The following is a 16,231-nucleotide window of genomic DNA, read 5'->3' as shown; positions in this document are numbered from 1 at the left end:
CCACATCAGACACCTTATGAGGTAGGTGGGGTTCAGGGAACTGTGATTAGCCTAAGGTAACCCAGCTGGCTCCATGTGTACGAGTGGGGAACCACCCAGTTCACCAGATTAGAGTCTCCCGCTCATGTGGAGGAGTGGGGAATCAAACTCGGTTCTCCAGATTAGAGTCGACCGCTCTTAACCACTACACCCCACTGGCTCTCTGAGAATCTGTTAATATCACGGAATTTTAAAAAATCAATTATTCTCATTAATATTAGCTTACATTCTTCCCTTGACCACTCTGAGTTGTTCTGTACCATATGTTTCCTCTCTTGATGGCAGAGTGTTTAACCCTCTCCACAAGAGGCTATTCAAAAGCATAAAATATATCGCTACAGGGATATATTTTCCCAAAATGGGTCTGCAATTTCCCATTTGCAATTCTATTCCATTACTTTCAGTTCTTAGCTTTCACCTCCATTTAAATAATGCTTCTTTTTTGGTATGTTGTTCTTTTCATAAACATATCTTGTTCCTCGGAGATGAGATGGTAATATGTAACGTATGTCCCCATAATATTTTAAAGCAGAACTATTTGTACCTTTCAATCTAAACAGTCCTTTTACAGCAATTGAATATTTTTCAAAAGTATCATCAGCTAATATAAACTCCACAGACACAACGGTAAAAATCTCAATTTCATTTCTATGTAAGTAAGGACCAAGCTGGACATGATGGATGGGGGAAGGTGGGGGAACACATGTTTTTATTCAAATGTCAGCCCTGGTTAGTATTTGGATGGGAGACTACCAAGGAATACCAGGGTTGCTGTGCAGAGGAAGGCACTGGCAAATCACCTCTGTTAGTCTCTTGCCATGAAAACCCCAAAAAGGGGTCACCATAAGTCGGCTGCAACTTGACGGCACTTTACACACACACATACTTGTTTATGTATAAAGCAGGAGGTGGGAGAACATTTTTCACATAACATGAGTGACCAAATATTGGGAACTGAATTATGTTACCCTGCTTCTTGGTTCAAAGTTTGAACTGCAATGACCTGGAATATTCAGTTTCAGGTTGAAGGCAATCTTGACTGCTCCATAAGTTGTTCTCCAGTTTGGATTTTAATTTGAGCCAGAGAATGACTCCGCCCTCTTCTTCCTTCAAACTCATTCAACAGCAGTCGTTATAGTCATTGCATTTTATTTATTCAATTTATAGGCCGCCCTTTCCTTGCTTAAGCCAGGCTCAGAGCAGCTAACAACACTCTAAAACAATGTAAAACTCATATTATATAAAATTTAGCAGTAAAAACCAGATACCTTAATATGTATGTAAAACATCAATGATATAGCAGCCATAACAATTCCAACCATTTGTGGGTGCATAGCAGAGAAGAAGGTGGGAGAGGAGAAGCCAGCTAAATGGAATACCAATGGAATACTGTTGCTGTCCTCAACCCTATTCCTGGCAGAACAGCTCAGTTTTACAGGCCTTGTGGAATTGCTTAAAGTCCAGCAGGGCCCAAACTTCACCGGGCATGGCATTCCACCAGGCCAGGGCCAGAGCTGAGAAGGCCCTGGCCCTAGTTGAGGACAGCTAGATGTTTTTTGGGCCAGGGATTACCAGTAGATGTTCTCTAGCTGAGTGAAGTGCTCTTTGGGGGATGTACCAGGACAGGCAGTGCTGCAGGTTCAATGGTCCCAGGCCATTTAGGGCTTTGAAGGTCAATACCAAAACCTGATTCGATCCAACCTGCTGGAGTAGTGGTTGGATGTGTGTCCTCCAAGGGGTCCTAGTAAGCCACTGCATTCTGGACCAGTTGAATTTCTGGAGCAGTCCTGAAAAAGCAAGTTACAGTAGTCTAGCCTGAGGTGACCATTGCATGAATCACAGTAGCTAGGACAGGTTGAGAGAGATAGGGTACCTGAATCTGACAAAGTGGGGGAAATGCCACCCTGGCTGTATTGGTAACCTTGGCCTTCATTGTAAGGAAGGCATCCTCAACAAGGCTCTTGATGGATGCTGTTGTTGTTAACTGCACACCATCAAAAGCCAGAAGCTGGCAGCCTGCATCCCTGAATCCTCAGATCAGCCACAGTATCTCCATCTTTGAGGGATTTAACTCTGTTTCAGTCTCTCCACCATGTCTCCAGACACCTGGCCAGATCTTCCGGTGTGGCGTCTGGGCAGCCCCCCATCAACATATATAGCTTGGTGTCATCAGTGTTCTGATGACATCCCAGCCCAAAACTCCAGACCAGCTGGGTGAGGGGGTGCATATAGATGTTGAACAACATAGGGGAGAGGATGGCTTCCTGGGGTACCCTACATGCCAACAGGCATCATGGAGACATTCTCTCACCTTGAGCCACCCTCTGTCTCTGACCTTGAAGGAATGAGATCAGCCATTTCAGGGTTGTCCCACATATCCCAGCATTGGTGTCACAGTGGGTCAAAAGATCATGACCAACCACATCAAATGCTGCTGTTAGATATAATAAAACCAGCAGCGCTGATCCGCCTCAATCCAGCTGTCTTCAGAGATCGTCCGTGAAGGCAACCAACACCATCTCAATCCCATGCCCAGGTTGGAAGCCAGACTGGAATAGGTCCAAAGCTGATGTGTTCTCCAAGAACCCCTGGAGCTGATCCGCAGCCACTCTCTCAACTACCTTACCCAGGAAAGGCAAGTTGGACACTGGGTGGTAGTTGGGTGGATCAATAGGACCAATGACTTTCCCCCCCAAAAGCAGCCTTACCACTGCCTCCTTCAAATTCCTTGGGAAAATCCCTGAACTCAGGGACAAGTTGATCATATTCTCCAGGGCCCCCCGAATCTCATCACCACCAGCTTTCATCAGCCATGATGGGCACGGGTCTAAGAGGCAAGTGGTAGGCTTCATAGCAGCCAGGACCTTGTTGATATTGGCCCAGGATATTTTCTTTGATGGTAGGGAAAGAGAATTATGTATCCCTCCATTCCAATCATGAATTATTCTAAATTCCACATTGGATATGTACTTGGATATGTAGTTTTTCCAAGATACCTGAAGTCCATAACAGGCACTGTGAGATAATTTTACATTTAGTTCTTTGTATAACTGGGAAGATGTAGATCACATATGATGTCTGGCTAGAAAAAAAGGGGGATTGTCATTTGGCTCAGAAATGGCTGGGTCACCTTCATTAAGAATATTATGTGTTGAAAACATCTACATTCCCTAATCACAGAATTAAAGCTACTAAGCAATTAAAGTGTCTACAGCAGAAGTAAATAAAACCATGGGTTTTATTTACATATATAGCCAAAAACACACATACTATGGGCTAGATCTCAGACTTCCATTGCATGAACAGAAGGCAGTTTTGCTTATGCAAGGGGGAAAGGGTTCCATGATTTTGGCTTTATTTTCCAGTTCAGATGAAGTACAGCTGTCTTTGAGAGTCCCCCAATTCTCAGAAGAAGATTTGTGGTTGATGCAGGGGGCAGCAACAAAGAAACAAGAAATATCTCTTCAACTAGCAGAATAAAACTTCAGATCTTAGGATCCAGCCATCCCTCCCACCCTCATTACACACACACACACACACACACACACACACACACACACACACACGCATATAGTAGGTTACTTTTCACTCTCACAAGCATCATCATAACATATTTTTATTTCTAAACACATAAATAGTAGTTGCATTTAAATCATCCATCTGTCACAATGTTCTATCCAAGCATTCTTGCACTAGGCAAACCTTTTTATTTTATTTTATATTATATTATTATTATTTATTTATAATTCCTCTTGTAAATATTGTTATCTAATTACTTCCTTTCTTATATTTATCTTCACAACAGAAAACCAATGAATTAGGACATGGCAATTCATTCCCACACCTCAACTCTACAGGAGAAAAACTCATGCGGAGGAACAGCGGCTTGCTGGCTAAACTGAAATGTAAAGCCAGATTTTCCAATCCAAAAGAAGCACTGACTTTAGCTACTATGAAGCATTTCAGCCCTTATGCAATCTGGTGATTTGACTTTCCCTTGATTAGTACTACCAACGTCATAATACAGTTCTAACTCCCCACACCCTTATATTTATTCTAACTAGGACAGCAGGTTAAATCAGTAGATTAAGCAACTGAATTGTTAGTTGATTCAGCGGTGGGGGCCATTTAAGTCAGCGAGGTTACATTTTAATTCACAAGGTTGCAAGTTATGGAAATATTTGGTTTTAGATACTGCTTTGGTTCTGGTATGTTTCTGCAGCTGGAAATGGAAAGAATTTTTTTGTCAATGCCATTCTAAAGAGATGATTTCAATGGACTTTGAAGGGTGTAACTCTGTTTACGATGGCGCTGGAAATCTCCTGATGATTAATGAGCAAGATTTCTGGCTTCATTGGAATGGTTCTTCAGCTTAAGAGCTCTCTGGGAAATTTAGATTAACTTCAATGTATTCTTATTGTTATCCAGGTGATAATGGGGTATATGTCTGAAATAACTGTTCAAGGATCCAAGGGCTTCTAAAGAACTTACAGCTACATGCAATTTGTCCAAAGCGAATGGGCCAGAATCTCTTTATGCCCTGGGGCATTCCCATGGCCATTCAGAAATGTTGAGTGATCTCTCATTCCCACAAAGGAGAACAGAATGTGTTTCTATGAGCTTCTCATTCATTTATGTATGTTTCAGAAAAAGATGCACTGTAACTTTTTGGAAGGAACACAGCAGGACTAAGGAAGCAAGCAAAGGCAAACTAGCTTAGCTATACCATTGCTGCCTTGTAGTCTGTTAAGAACTATCAGGTACTTTGTCTTCATCTGAGGCGAAGGCCAAGTCTGAAGGTGAAATCTTGCCCTCCCTTCTTTTGTTCAGCTGAAAAGAGTTTTTCTCTCCCACACCCAGCTCCTTTCTCCCATATGGATGGAAAACATCATTTACGGCTTCCTCCATACACTGCTGGAAAAGACACTACAGTTGTCATTTAGACATTTTTCATTCTACTCATCTGATAAAAAAGCATCACACAATGCAATCTTAAAGAGAGTTACTCAGAGGAGCATGCCTATTATATTAGGTGCTTCGGAAGACAGGCAGGATAATGCTGCTGCTGTTGTCTTGTTTGTGGGCTTCCTAGAGGCACCTGGTTGGCCACTGTGTGAACAGACTGCTGGACTTGATGGACCTTGATCTGATCCAGTGTGGCTTTTTCTATGTTCTTACGATCTTATGTTCTTGTGCAGATGAATACCTGTAGTGAGTGGTCTCTGCCCAAGTGGGTTTTAAGAGCGGACACTATGAAGGGGCCAAGGACTATCAGTACAATCCTATGAAGAGTTATCCCGGTCTAAGCCCATTCATTTCAAGGCTGTCAAAGATAGGACATTTGGGAGGACACTGATTCATAGGGTCGCCATGGTCATTTATTCATGGAAGGTTTTGCATTGGGTTTGTCACTCTATAGATGCACATTTCCCCCCTCTGAATTCTCAAAACTCTGCCTGGCGGCTTATTGTTGAGTTTTGAGAATATGGATGGGGGGAAAGGGCAACTAAAGAGTGGCAAATCCAATGCAAAACCTTCCATGAATAAATGGCCCATGAGTCCGAAGCGACTTGACAGCACTTAACACGCACACAGTCAAGTGCTTAACATCCCCACAGAAGCGACCACTTTCCCTTGTCGCTTTGGTCAGCAGCGTGCAAGAAGGAAAGGGCGAGGCAGGGCAGTGAATTACCAGCCTCTGCGAGTGGAGGGTAGGGCAGATGCGGGTTCCCCCTGCCTTTCCCCCCGCGCTCCCAATCTGCAGCTGTTTGGGCCCAGGCGGCCGGGCCCTTCGCACCGCTTCAGCACGTCGGACAGCGACAGGCGCTTCTCGCCTGTCCCCCTCCCCGCCTTCCCCCAGACGCGGCCGCTCCCGCCTTCCAGCCGGCTGGGCGAGGCCGGAGCCAATCCCGCCGCAGCGCTGCCCTCGACGTCTCCGCCTTCCAGCGCGCACTGACCAATGGGAAGGGAAGGGGGCGGGGGGGAGACTGCTTCTCCCCACCTCCCCTAGTGAAAGGCTGCTGGTACGAGACTGTAGCTCAGTGGCGGGCGGAGGAGGGGGGGGCGCGAGGCACGCACCGGCCGGGGGACCAGCACGCGCGCCTTTGGAGGGAGGGGAGAGGACGCGGGGCAGCGCTGTCCGAGGTGCTGAAGCAGGACTCCGGAGGGGCGTGCTGCGCCTGGTGCCCCTCGGCGCGTGGGAAACGGAGCCATCCCAAGTCCAGGGAGAAAGGGAGGGCAGCAGACCCGTCCGACCCCCCACCAAGCTCCAGCGACTGTCTCTTTTTCCAGCAACGCTTTGGGCAGGCAGCTGATCCAAAGCCCACCCGAGAAGACTATGGAGCAGGAGAAATATCTACCCGAGCTGATGGCCGAGAAAGATAGCCTGGATCCCTCCTTTGTTCATGCGATGCGCCTTTTGGCGGAAGGTAGGACTTTCCTCGCTTCTCCTGATGTGGGATCGCTGTGTGCTTCTCCCTTTCCTTCGCTGGGCTCTTAGGAAAGGACGGGCGGTCGCTCCTGCCTGGGGACAGTGGGCTGAAATCTGGTGCGTCGCCTTGAGACGAAGCTGGGACGTGCGTGTTAAGGGCACAGAAAACACGCAGATAGATGCACAGCCCTCGTTGCGTTGGGAGAGATGCTGTCTCTGATATGATCTCAGGTCTCCATACAGGCAGAGGTTGCTGAGACAGACGAGGCTATAAGGAAGGGCTTAATCGCATTACAGATTGCAGAGCAGAAGCAAGTCGGAAAGTGCAGCAGCAAAGAGATTGAGTTTTGCCGTTTATTTTCCATGGGCACATTGCCTGAGTCTCGATACAGTCATACAAGTGAGAGCATAATAGAAATAGCATAACAAAGAGGCTGTCTTTTGGCAGCGTTTCTTCAAGTGCAAGGTTAAGCTATAGAAGCTGACAGGTTTCTGTAGAAATACTAAGCAATAGTCAGGGCAGTTTGTGTTCAGACCCTGGACTAGGCTTTTCTCTCGGGATCAGTTTCCTGTGTGAAAATAGATAAGCAACTATTACGAATTTTGTTGGAGATGGCTGTTATTATAAGATTAGGGAACATTTTAGGGACAGAACTAATCGAGATTATCTCCAGTTCCATTTGCAATAGAATTTTGGAGCTGGTTTACAAATAACTCTTGCTGTCCAAAGTGTTGACTATTTCCTTTTTTAAAATGTTGTGAATATTTTCATATATTAAAGAACTGTCAGGATTGTAGCCGGACCAATTGCTGCATTTCCATGGATAAGATTTTTTCCCGTTAGCTGGCTTTGTTTCCTTTTCAAGCTTCCTTTTCAATAATCAATTCTCTTTCTTAACTGAATTACTAAAGTTGTGTTTTCCTGTCTGGTAGGTAGAGCTTATATGTTTCCTGATCTGATATACAACAAAACAAATGTTATTGTCTCATGAAAGGCTTTAGAGTTTGATTTTTAAAATATGTCCATAGTTTTATACAGCAACAGGAAAATCTATTATACTACTTATAATTCAGCAATACTGAACTTTTACTTCAGTGCAAACGTGTTAAGTTTGTCAATTGCATTGTTGGGTTCACTTCATCTTTCTACAGTGTGGACTAGGAAGGGACCTGTTCATCATAACAATGAGTGACTGTGAATGACCTTTGGTGTGTTTATGTTGGGATTGGGAAACTTCTTCACTGGGAAGTTGCTAAAGAGAACTTTGAAGTTAGTAGCTTTGTATAACTATTTAGTTATCATAAACCTATCATCAATACTTAAGGTACAGAAACACTATAGCGGGGAAACTTCCTTGGGCTAATTTGTTCTACTTTACATGCATATTGTTATTGTTAACTTAACATGTGATAAAATTGGGTCAAATAGGAAATAATTTTGACATATGCAGATCATTATGATCTACATAAAGTTAGAAGCAAACTTAAAAGGAATCTTTGATTTAAAAAAAAGACCAATATATGATTTCACTCCAGAAATAATCAAACATATATAATTAGCCAAGCATATGTTACTCTTGTGTTCCAAACTGCCTTTTTAAAATCTTAAAATATTTTACCTGATATTTTCTGACTGAAGGAATCTTCAGGTCCCGTTACATTTCTGAAAATTATTCAAAAATTAGATTAGTTTCTGCTGATAATGGGGAGGCAAAGGTTAATAATGAATATAATATATTTACGGCATTTATATTGGTTTTGTATAGATTACTATGGTAGTTTCTATTTATCACATGGGATAAATCTAAAAATTGCCCCAAAGGGATATACCATGAATATGTAATTTGAACTGTTCCCAGCAGGGGGAACTATCTACTGAAACACAGTGTGAATGTCATAGATGGAAGGGGAAAAGAGAAGAAAAAATAAAATGGGTGTGGGGAATGAAAGGGTATGAACTAATTTTGTTTAAAAAACAAAAAAACAAAGGCAAGCCCATAAAATATATCCATATTTGTCTTTGCAGTTAAAGCAAGCATGGTACTCCTAATGACTCATAGGCTTTGGTAATTAATACTATGCTATGTTTTTTTTTCTTCCCTGGATATAGCTGTAGGTGAGCATATGTGAATATTAAAAAGAGACTAAGGTGAGCTTCCTTTGAAAGCTGGAGAGAATGCTAATGTGAGATTCACACCAGCTACCTGGCATTATCCTTCAAAACACCATCTGTCAAGATTTCTGGAGCTGTATTTTAGATCTCTACTGAAAATTAGTACTGAGATGTAAACTTTCATTAAAGTGAACACACCTACCTGGAGCAGCAGGAACTATACCTAGAATGGTGTCTAATTGCCTTATTGCAGACTGCTTTTAAGAAAGCAGATTTTGTATATTATACCACCATTTAACTCAATTTCCTGTAAACTAAATAACCTATTAGCCTTTAAAATGATTTCTTCATGATCTCTGTGGGAACTGTAACACTGATATTGGCTGTTTGCTATTAATAGCTAGCAAGCTAATAAAGGGAAATCCTTTTTTAAGTGTAACTTAGGACGTGTTCTGATCGGTGATGTATTTCAATTAAATGCACAAGTAAGATTCTTTTTGTTTGTTTTCCAAGGCTTTGCATTCACTTAGATTTGGAAGGGATTTTTCATGTCACTTGCCAGTGCTTTGGGGGTCAAAGTTAGTCAAGCTTATTCAGCACCCTTAGGGAGACATGCAGGAAACAAATTCTTTAAATACAGTTTAAGTCTAGAATACCTGATTCGATTAGAAACACCTTCTGCATTTTCCTGGGGCTCCCAGAGCTAGGAATGTCTTACACCATGCCCTGAATGTGTAATTTATTTTTAATGGCTAATATGTTTTCCTTTGAAATCATAATACATCTTTCACTATGAAAAATGCATGTGCAAATACATAATCTCTTTCAAGGTGTCATTAACCTTCAGATCCAGTTCTTTTTATACTAGTGGATCATAAAAACCCAAGGAAATTGCTCAGATTAGTTGAGGCAGGATAAAGTTTGCACATACTGCAGTCCCAAAGTCTGTCTGTAACTGAATCTGCTATCCTGTGCACCCTTACTTGGGGAAAAGCTCTGTTGAACTCAGCAGGTTTACTTCTCAGTAAGCATCAACAGGACCAAGAATACACTCAACAGAAATAGTGGGGTAGGTACAGTTGACGTATCCCCTTCATTGAATAACTGGCGGTATAATCATAAGCAGAGTTACACCCTTCTAAACCCATTGACTTCAGTGGTTTTAGACAGATGCTGTTCTGCTTAGGACAGCAATGTAAGGCATGGTGTCTTGGTTCTTGCCAAAAACAAATGCACTCTTCAGAGTTTAAATGCAGTGGGTTTCAATGAGGTATATACTCATGTAAACCTTCTTCTGGATTTATCCTGTGTATAGACATACCTAGCATCTAGATCTCAAAATACGCAAGTGTATTTCTTAGAGCTTGTCCTTTTAACCTTGTAGGGCTCTCCACTTTAAATCTTTAATACACAATTAAATATGAGCAGGATTCGAGGGAAAATATTCAGCACCTGTAAAATCTCTGCTTCTGCAAGAAAGTCTCCCCATAATAATTGAGTAGCAGTATGCAGCTGCCTGTTATAACAGGCAGAATAATTACTCAGCCTTTTATGTTCATTGTTAACAGTATTAACTGTACAGTATCTTGCAGTTAACCTTTCTAGCAGGCAGGTAAGAGATCATAGTACATCATTCAAGTTTCTTCCAATGGCTATCTGAACATTTAAGTACCTAGCAATAAGGGCATTTAAACAGCTTTATTTATGTGCAGTATTTTACTATTATAGTCTCACTTAGGGCTAGACATCTCGGTCTCAAGCCTTCTTGTGTGGACACCATAGAGGTGGCATGACATGGGGTCCAGCTCTTGTGTGAGTTTCAATGTGCACGAGAAGGAGAGGCCAACCCAAGGACACAAATTAAATGTAGATTGGGGGACCATGATGAGTGCGACACAATATGACTCAACTGGAATCTGCAGTCTTGCATTCTGTTGTTTGCCAAAGTCCCCCCCACCAATTGTAATTTTGTTTTTCATCAGCAAATATGAGTGATTAGAAAACACAGCTGAAAGAAAAAAGTTATGCACATTGCAGTGGAAAAAATAATTGTGTCCCTCTGTGGCCAATGTTGGAATTCTAAATGAGCTATTGCTTCTCTGTAAGAAGAGCCAGCATGGTATGGTGATTAAGAGCAGTGGTTTGGAGCGGTGGAGTCTGATCTGGAGAACCCGGTTTGATTCCCCACTCCTCCACATGAGCAACGGAGGCTAATCTGGTGAACTGGGTTAGTTTCCCTACTCCTACACATGAAGCCATCTTCAAGTACTTGAAGGGCTATCATATAGAGGATGGTGCCAAGTTATTTTCTGTTGCCCAAGACCAGACCAGAACCATTGGGTTAAAATTAAATCAGAAGAGTTTCCATCTAGACATTAGGAAGAATTTTCTAACAGAGCGGTTCCTCAGTGGAACAGGCTTCCTCGGGAGGTGGTAAGTACTCTTTCCCTGGAGGTTTTTAAGCAGAGGCTAGATGGCCATCTGTCAGCAATGCTGATTCTATGAACTTAGGCAGTACATGAGAGGCAGGGCATCTTGGCCATCTTCTGGGCATGGAGTAGGGGTCACTGGGGGGGGTAGTTTGGAATTTCCTGCATTGTGCAGGGTGTTGGACTAGATCAGTGGTCGGCAAACCGCGGCTCCCAAGCCGCATGCGGCTCTTTGGCCCATTGAGTGCGGCTCCCCGGCTCCCCACCCCCCATCCGTCGGTTGATGAGGCTCCGCATCTCCGCACCCAGCCAGGCAGAGGCACCGCGCTCCCACCGGGCTCCAGCGCGCCCCAGGCGGGAGGAGCCAGCAGGCGAGCGGGAGGCGGCGCCCCCTCCACCGGCCTCCCCTCCTCTCTCTCTCTCTCTCTCTCTCCGGCGGGGAGGGATCAGAGACGGCGGGGAGAGGAGGCGGCCGGCCGGCCAGGCTGCTGTTGCAAGGGGGGGGAGAGGCAGGCACCGCCTCACGCTGGGCCATCTCAAGGCTGGTGGGGCTCCGCCTGCCCAGCTGTTAGGCTGGGTGCACCAGGCTGTTTCCTTGCCCCGCCTCCTGCTTCCTCGGCTGCCCGCGCCTCTTTCCTGGCTGGCTGTTCTGCTGGGAGCCCGCCCCCCTCCCTCAGCTCCCCTCGTTGTCTGCAAGGGGTGGAAGAGTCAGCGGCGGCCGGTAAGTCTGCCGACTCAGGACAAAATCCTCATCCCTGGCTGAGCATGGGTGGATGTTTGGCTGACCCGGGGGAGGAGAGATAGCGGAGCTGGCTTCTTGGGAGGGGACATGGCTCGGGGGTCAGCGTGGACAGGCGAGACCTTCGCCCTGCCAATGAATGGGAGGTTTTGCCTTGGATTCGCCACTCAGATGCACATTTTCCACATCCAGATTCTCAAAACTCTGCATGGGGGGTTATTGGCCATTTATGAATGGGAGGTTTTGCCTTGGATTTGCCACTCAGATGCACAACTCAACAATAAGCCCCCCTGCAGAGTTTTGAGAATGCAGATGGGGAAAATGTACAGTGTTTGTCAGTCATTGTCATGATTTAATGTTATGGATACCTTAAAAAGGTAAAGGTAAAGGTCCCCCGTGCAAGCACCGGGTCATTCCTGACCCATGGGGTGACGTCACATCCCGACGTTTCCAAGGCAGACTTTGTTCATGGGGTGGTTTGCCAGTGCCTTTCCCAATCATCTTCCCTTTACCCCCAGCAAGCTGGGTCCTCATTTGACCGACCTCAGAAGGATGGAAGGCTGAGTCAACCTCGAGCCGGCTACCTGAAACCGACTTCTGTCGAGATCGAACTCAGGTCATGAGCAGAGCTTTTGACTGCAGTACTGCAACTTAACACTCTGTGCCACTTTTTTCCCTCCTCAGAGGCCATGTCTACCCACTGGCTTTCTTGTCGGTAGACCTGGACTCCGAGGAGAGGAAAAAGTCCCCCTTCAGAGGCCAGGTCTACCAATTGGCTTCTATGGGTTTCCGGAGGCCAGGTCTACTGCCAAGAAAGCCAATGGGTAGACCTGGCCTCCCAATGGGACTCTGCCGGAGGCCAGGTCTACCAATAGGCTTTTATGGCAGTAGACTAGGCCTCCAGACAAGGACTCCGGACGGGAAGGGGGAAATAGTAGGGACTTACAATTTAATTTTTATCAATAAATAAGATCACTATTAAGTATGATATCAAGTTTTATTCAGTGTACCTATAGTTTAATTAAGACTTAAAACTTTAATTAAGTTGATAAACAGTGTACCTACCTATGTAGCTTAAGTTTAAGAAATTTGGCTCTCAAAAGAAATCTCAATCGTTGTACTGTTGATATTTGGCTCTTTTGACTAATGAGTTTGCCCTGGACTAGATGACCCTGGTGATCCCTTCCAACTCTATGATTCTATAAGCCAGCTGTGTGACCTTGGGCTATTCACACTTTCTCAGCCCCACCTACCTCACAAGGTGTCTGTTGTGGGGAGGAGAAGGGAAGGTGATTGTAAGCCGGATTGATTCTTTCTTAAATTGTAGAGAAGTCGGCATATAAAAATCAATTACTCCTCCTCTCCTCCTCCTCCTTCTTCTTTGGTTTCAGACCACGTAGAATAGTCTGAGTCTCCACTGACACATTCCAACAGGCAGCATTACATGCACTGGAAGGATGGGTAGTTCAATAATCAATGTGACAATCCTTTGCAGAATTTTTGGTTTTCTTAAAGTTGTGGCTCATTTTATAACCCATTTCTTATGTCTCACCTCTGCATTCCTGGGTTTGTTTATGTAAACAGGTAGACTTGGATCTGAGATACTCAAGTTCAAATCCCACCTCCACAACTATATTTCTTCAGGCAAGTCACTCTCTTTGAGGCTTCAATCCCATGCATACATACTTCGGAGTAAGCCTATTGACCCTAGTAGCATTTACTCGGGGTAAACCTTCTGCATCTTCCTTATTTGCAAATTAGAAGTGATAGTGATGAACTTCACAAGCACCTGTAATTTGTGAAACAGATCAGGTTAAAGATTTCAAAATACCCTGCAAATTAAAAATGCTATAAAAAGCATAGCAGCAATTATCTACAACAATATTTTCATTTGAAAATGTATATTTTCCTCCCTGAATATTGTGCAATGTGAACTCACAACTAAGTTTGCTTTTGGTAGTACTTGAAATTTGCCTTCCATAGAAGGTCTGCTTGGCTCGTTAATATATGCTTCTGCTGGGAATCAAGGGGCTGTGATAAGGTCACTGCATGCAAATTATTTTCCCTTGCAAGGTACAGTTATGAAGAGTGTTTCTTGTTTCTAGAAGGGAAAGGTTATTGCTTCATCCAGTGAACTACTGCCATTCAGATGCTTGCTATTTATTTGTAGATAGTTGTAATTACCAACCCAATGATATCTTCAGTCTTAGCCACAAAGATAATTTATTAGCTGATGTTGTCTGTGCATGGCTTGGAACAAAGATCTACTTATTGTAATACAGTTTTCTTTTACAATAAATTAACTGTCAATAACATTAATTCACTATAAATGGCTTTCTTTGCTGTTCCATTATTTTTCATGTGTTTTAGTCAAGAAGAGATCTTGGTTCTCCAAGTTGATAAAGGTATTAAAATTAGGTAGTAATCTTAAGAATAATTTTCTGGGAGTAAGCCACATTGACAACATGGGACTTACTTCTGAGTAGATCTGCTTAGTATTGCTCCCATAGTTGCCTACCAGAGCCATCTTCATCAGAATGTTACCTTTCTAAGTCAATTGAAGTCAATGGGTTTAGAAGGGTCAAACTCTGCTTAGGATGGCATTGTTGCTAAGTAAAAGACTAAACTGGAATTGATACAAACAAAATGCTCACCACTTGATGGCCTGTCATTTACTGAAACATCTTTCCAGTGGAGACAGCTGACAAATTGAGATGAGAGTCAACACATAATTTGCTATGGCTTGGTAGAGCTCAGACTGCACTAAAAACTCCCACATTCAGGCCCTGACAAATGATCTCAGTAGAAATTTCTGGAAAACACACCCACTTGAAGCCTTGCCAAGGTGTTATAGTACAGCACATGTTTTGAATGCAGAAATTCCCACATTTAATCTTTGGCATTTTAGCTATAGGATCTCAGTTAATGTGTGTTGGGAAAGAAAGACCCTTTGCTGCCTGAGAGCTGTTGCAGATCAGAGTAGCCAATAGTGAACTGGATAGATCAATGGTATAACACTACATAAAGTATTTTCACACATTTCTATGAAGCTATTGCTAACCAGAGTAGACAATATCCGCCTAGACAGGTCATTCCACAAGCCACACTGGATCAGATCAAGGTACATCAAGTCCAGCAGTCTGTTCACACAGTGGTCAACCAGGTGCCTCTAGGAAACCCACAAACAAGACAAGTGTAGCAGCATTGTCCTGCCTGTGCTCTAAAGCACCTAATATAATAGGCATGCTCCTCTGATCCTGGAGATAATAGGTATGCATCATGACTAGTATCCATTTTTACTAGTAGCCATGAATAGCCCTCTCTTCCATGAACATGTCCACTCCCCTCTTAAAGCCTTCCAAGTTGGCAGCCATCACCACATCCTGAGGAAGGGAGTTCCACCATTTAACTATGTTTCCTCAACATGAGGTATTTTTGGATGGTGATGGTTTTGATCATAGAACTGGGTTACTGTCTTTTTTTGGATGGGATAATTCTTCCCCTTAAAGGAGTAAATTAACAGCTTAGGGATGCTGTTATATCTGACTACAGAATTGGATGCTCAAATGAAAGCTCTAGTCCACAGCACTTTAAGCAGGTTTGGCTGGTTTGCCTGCTGCAGTCTTGAAAAGTGAGGTTGGTCACAGTGACGAATGCTCCATCATGGGTTGTGGAATGGTATAGTATAGCCGAATGTCATAAGATCTCAGAAACTTAGCTGGGTTGGTACTTGGATGGGAGACCACCAAGGAATATTTTGCAGAGGAAGGCAATGGCAAACCACCTTTGCTTGATGACTATGACTTGATGCCACTTTACACACACATTCCATGTGGTCTTTCCTTGAGGACAATTTGGAAATGTCAGCTAATCTGCAGTACAGCAGAAAGACTGTTATCACATATGGACTATAGGCAGCATATTATACCAGACCTTTATTGATCTTCCTTGGTTCCATATTGGTTTCCATGCCCAATTCAAGAGTCTGGTTTCTCATATTTGAAGCTGTATGTATCCAGAGCAGGTAAAGGACTCCCTGCTCCCATATATTCCCACGTGGATATTGTGTTCATATTTGCTTATCCTTTTTCCTGTATTATGCCTAGAGAAATGAGGTCAATGGCCACAAAAGACAGGGCCTTCTCATTGGTGGCAAGTCTTATTTAGAAGAGCCTTTCTCTTTCCCTTTGGCTGGCTTCACTGCTGACCATCTTTAGATTTCAACAGGATTCTAACTGTGAAATTGTAGGGACTTACACCCCAGGATTAATGCCAACATTTGCAGCCCCAGAGGGAGTTGGAGGGGGGGCACAGAAGCTATGAGGGACTCTTAGATGACCAGCAGGAGGAATGTGCAGAAACAAGTTGGAAGGATTTGCCTCATAGCCAGCCAGTTCCATATAAATTCAGATGGCTTTAGCCAGCAGAAGGACAGTGGGCTTTCACAGCCTCTCCCCCCAGCTATGGTCACACCAACTAGG

At 43.7% G+C, this 16,231-nt stretch overlaps 1 protein-coding gene across 5 annotated transcripts in view; it reads left to right on the top strand.

Moving 5' to 3' along the window:
• Positions 1-6,344: 6,344 nt before the first annotated feature.
• Positions 6,345-16,231, top strand: part of KHDRBS2 (KH RNA binding domain containing, signal transduction associated 2) — a 430,380-nt gene continuing 420,493 nt past the window's right edge. For all 5 annotated transcript variants that reach the window (XR_008933669.1, XR_008933671.1, XR_008933670.1 and 2 more), the window contains exon 1: positions 6,345-6,467. Coding sequence is in view for 2 of the 5 variants with exons in the window: in XM_056856626.1 (XP_056712604.1) it covers positions 6,377-6,467 (91 nt within the window). In the remaining 3 variants the exon portion in view is untranslated. The remainder of the gene's footprint in view (positions 6,468-16,231) is intronic.

The sequence above is a fragment of the Euleptes europaea genome, chromosome 10, assembly GCF_029931775.1.
Source record: "Euleptes europaea isolate rEulEur1 chromosome 10, rEulEur1.hap1, whole genome shotgun sequence".
NCBI lineage: Eukaryota > Metazoa > Chordata > Lepidosauria > Squamata > Sphaerodactylidae > Euleptes > Euleptes europaea.
The sequence above is the reverse complement of the archived record's forward strand: the minus strand, read 5'-3'. Positions and strand labels throughout refer to the sequence as shown.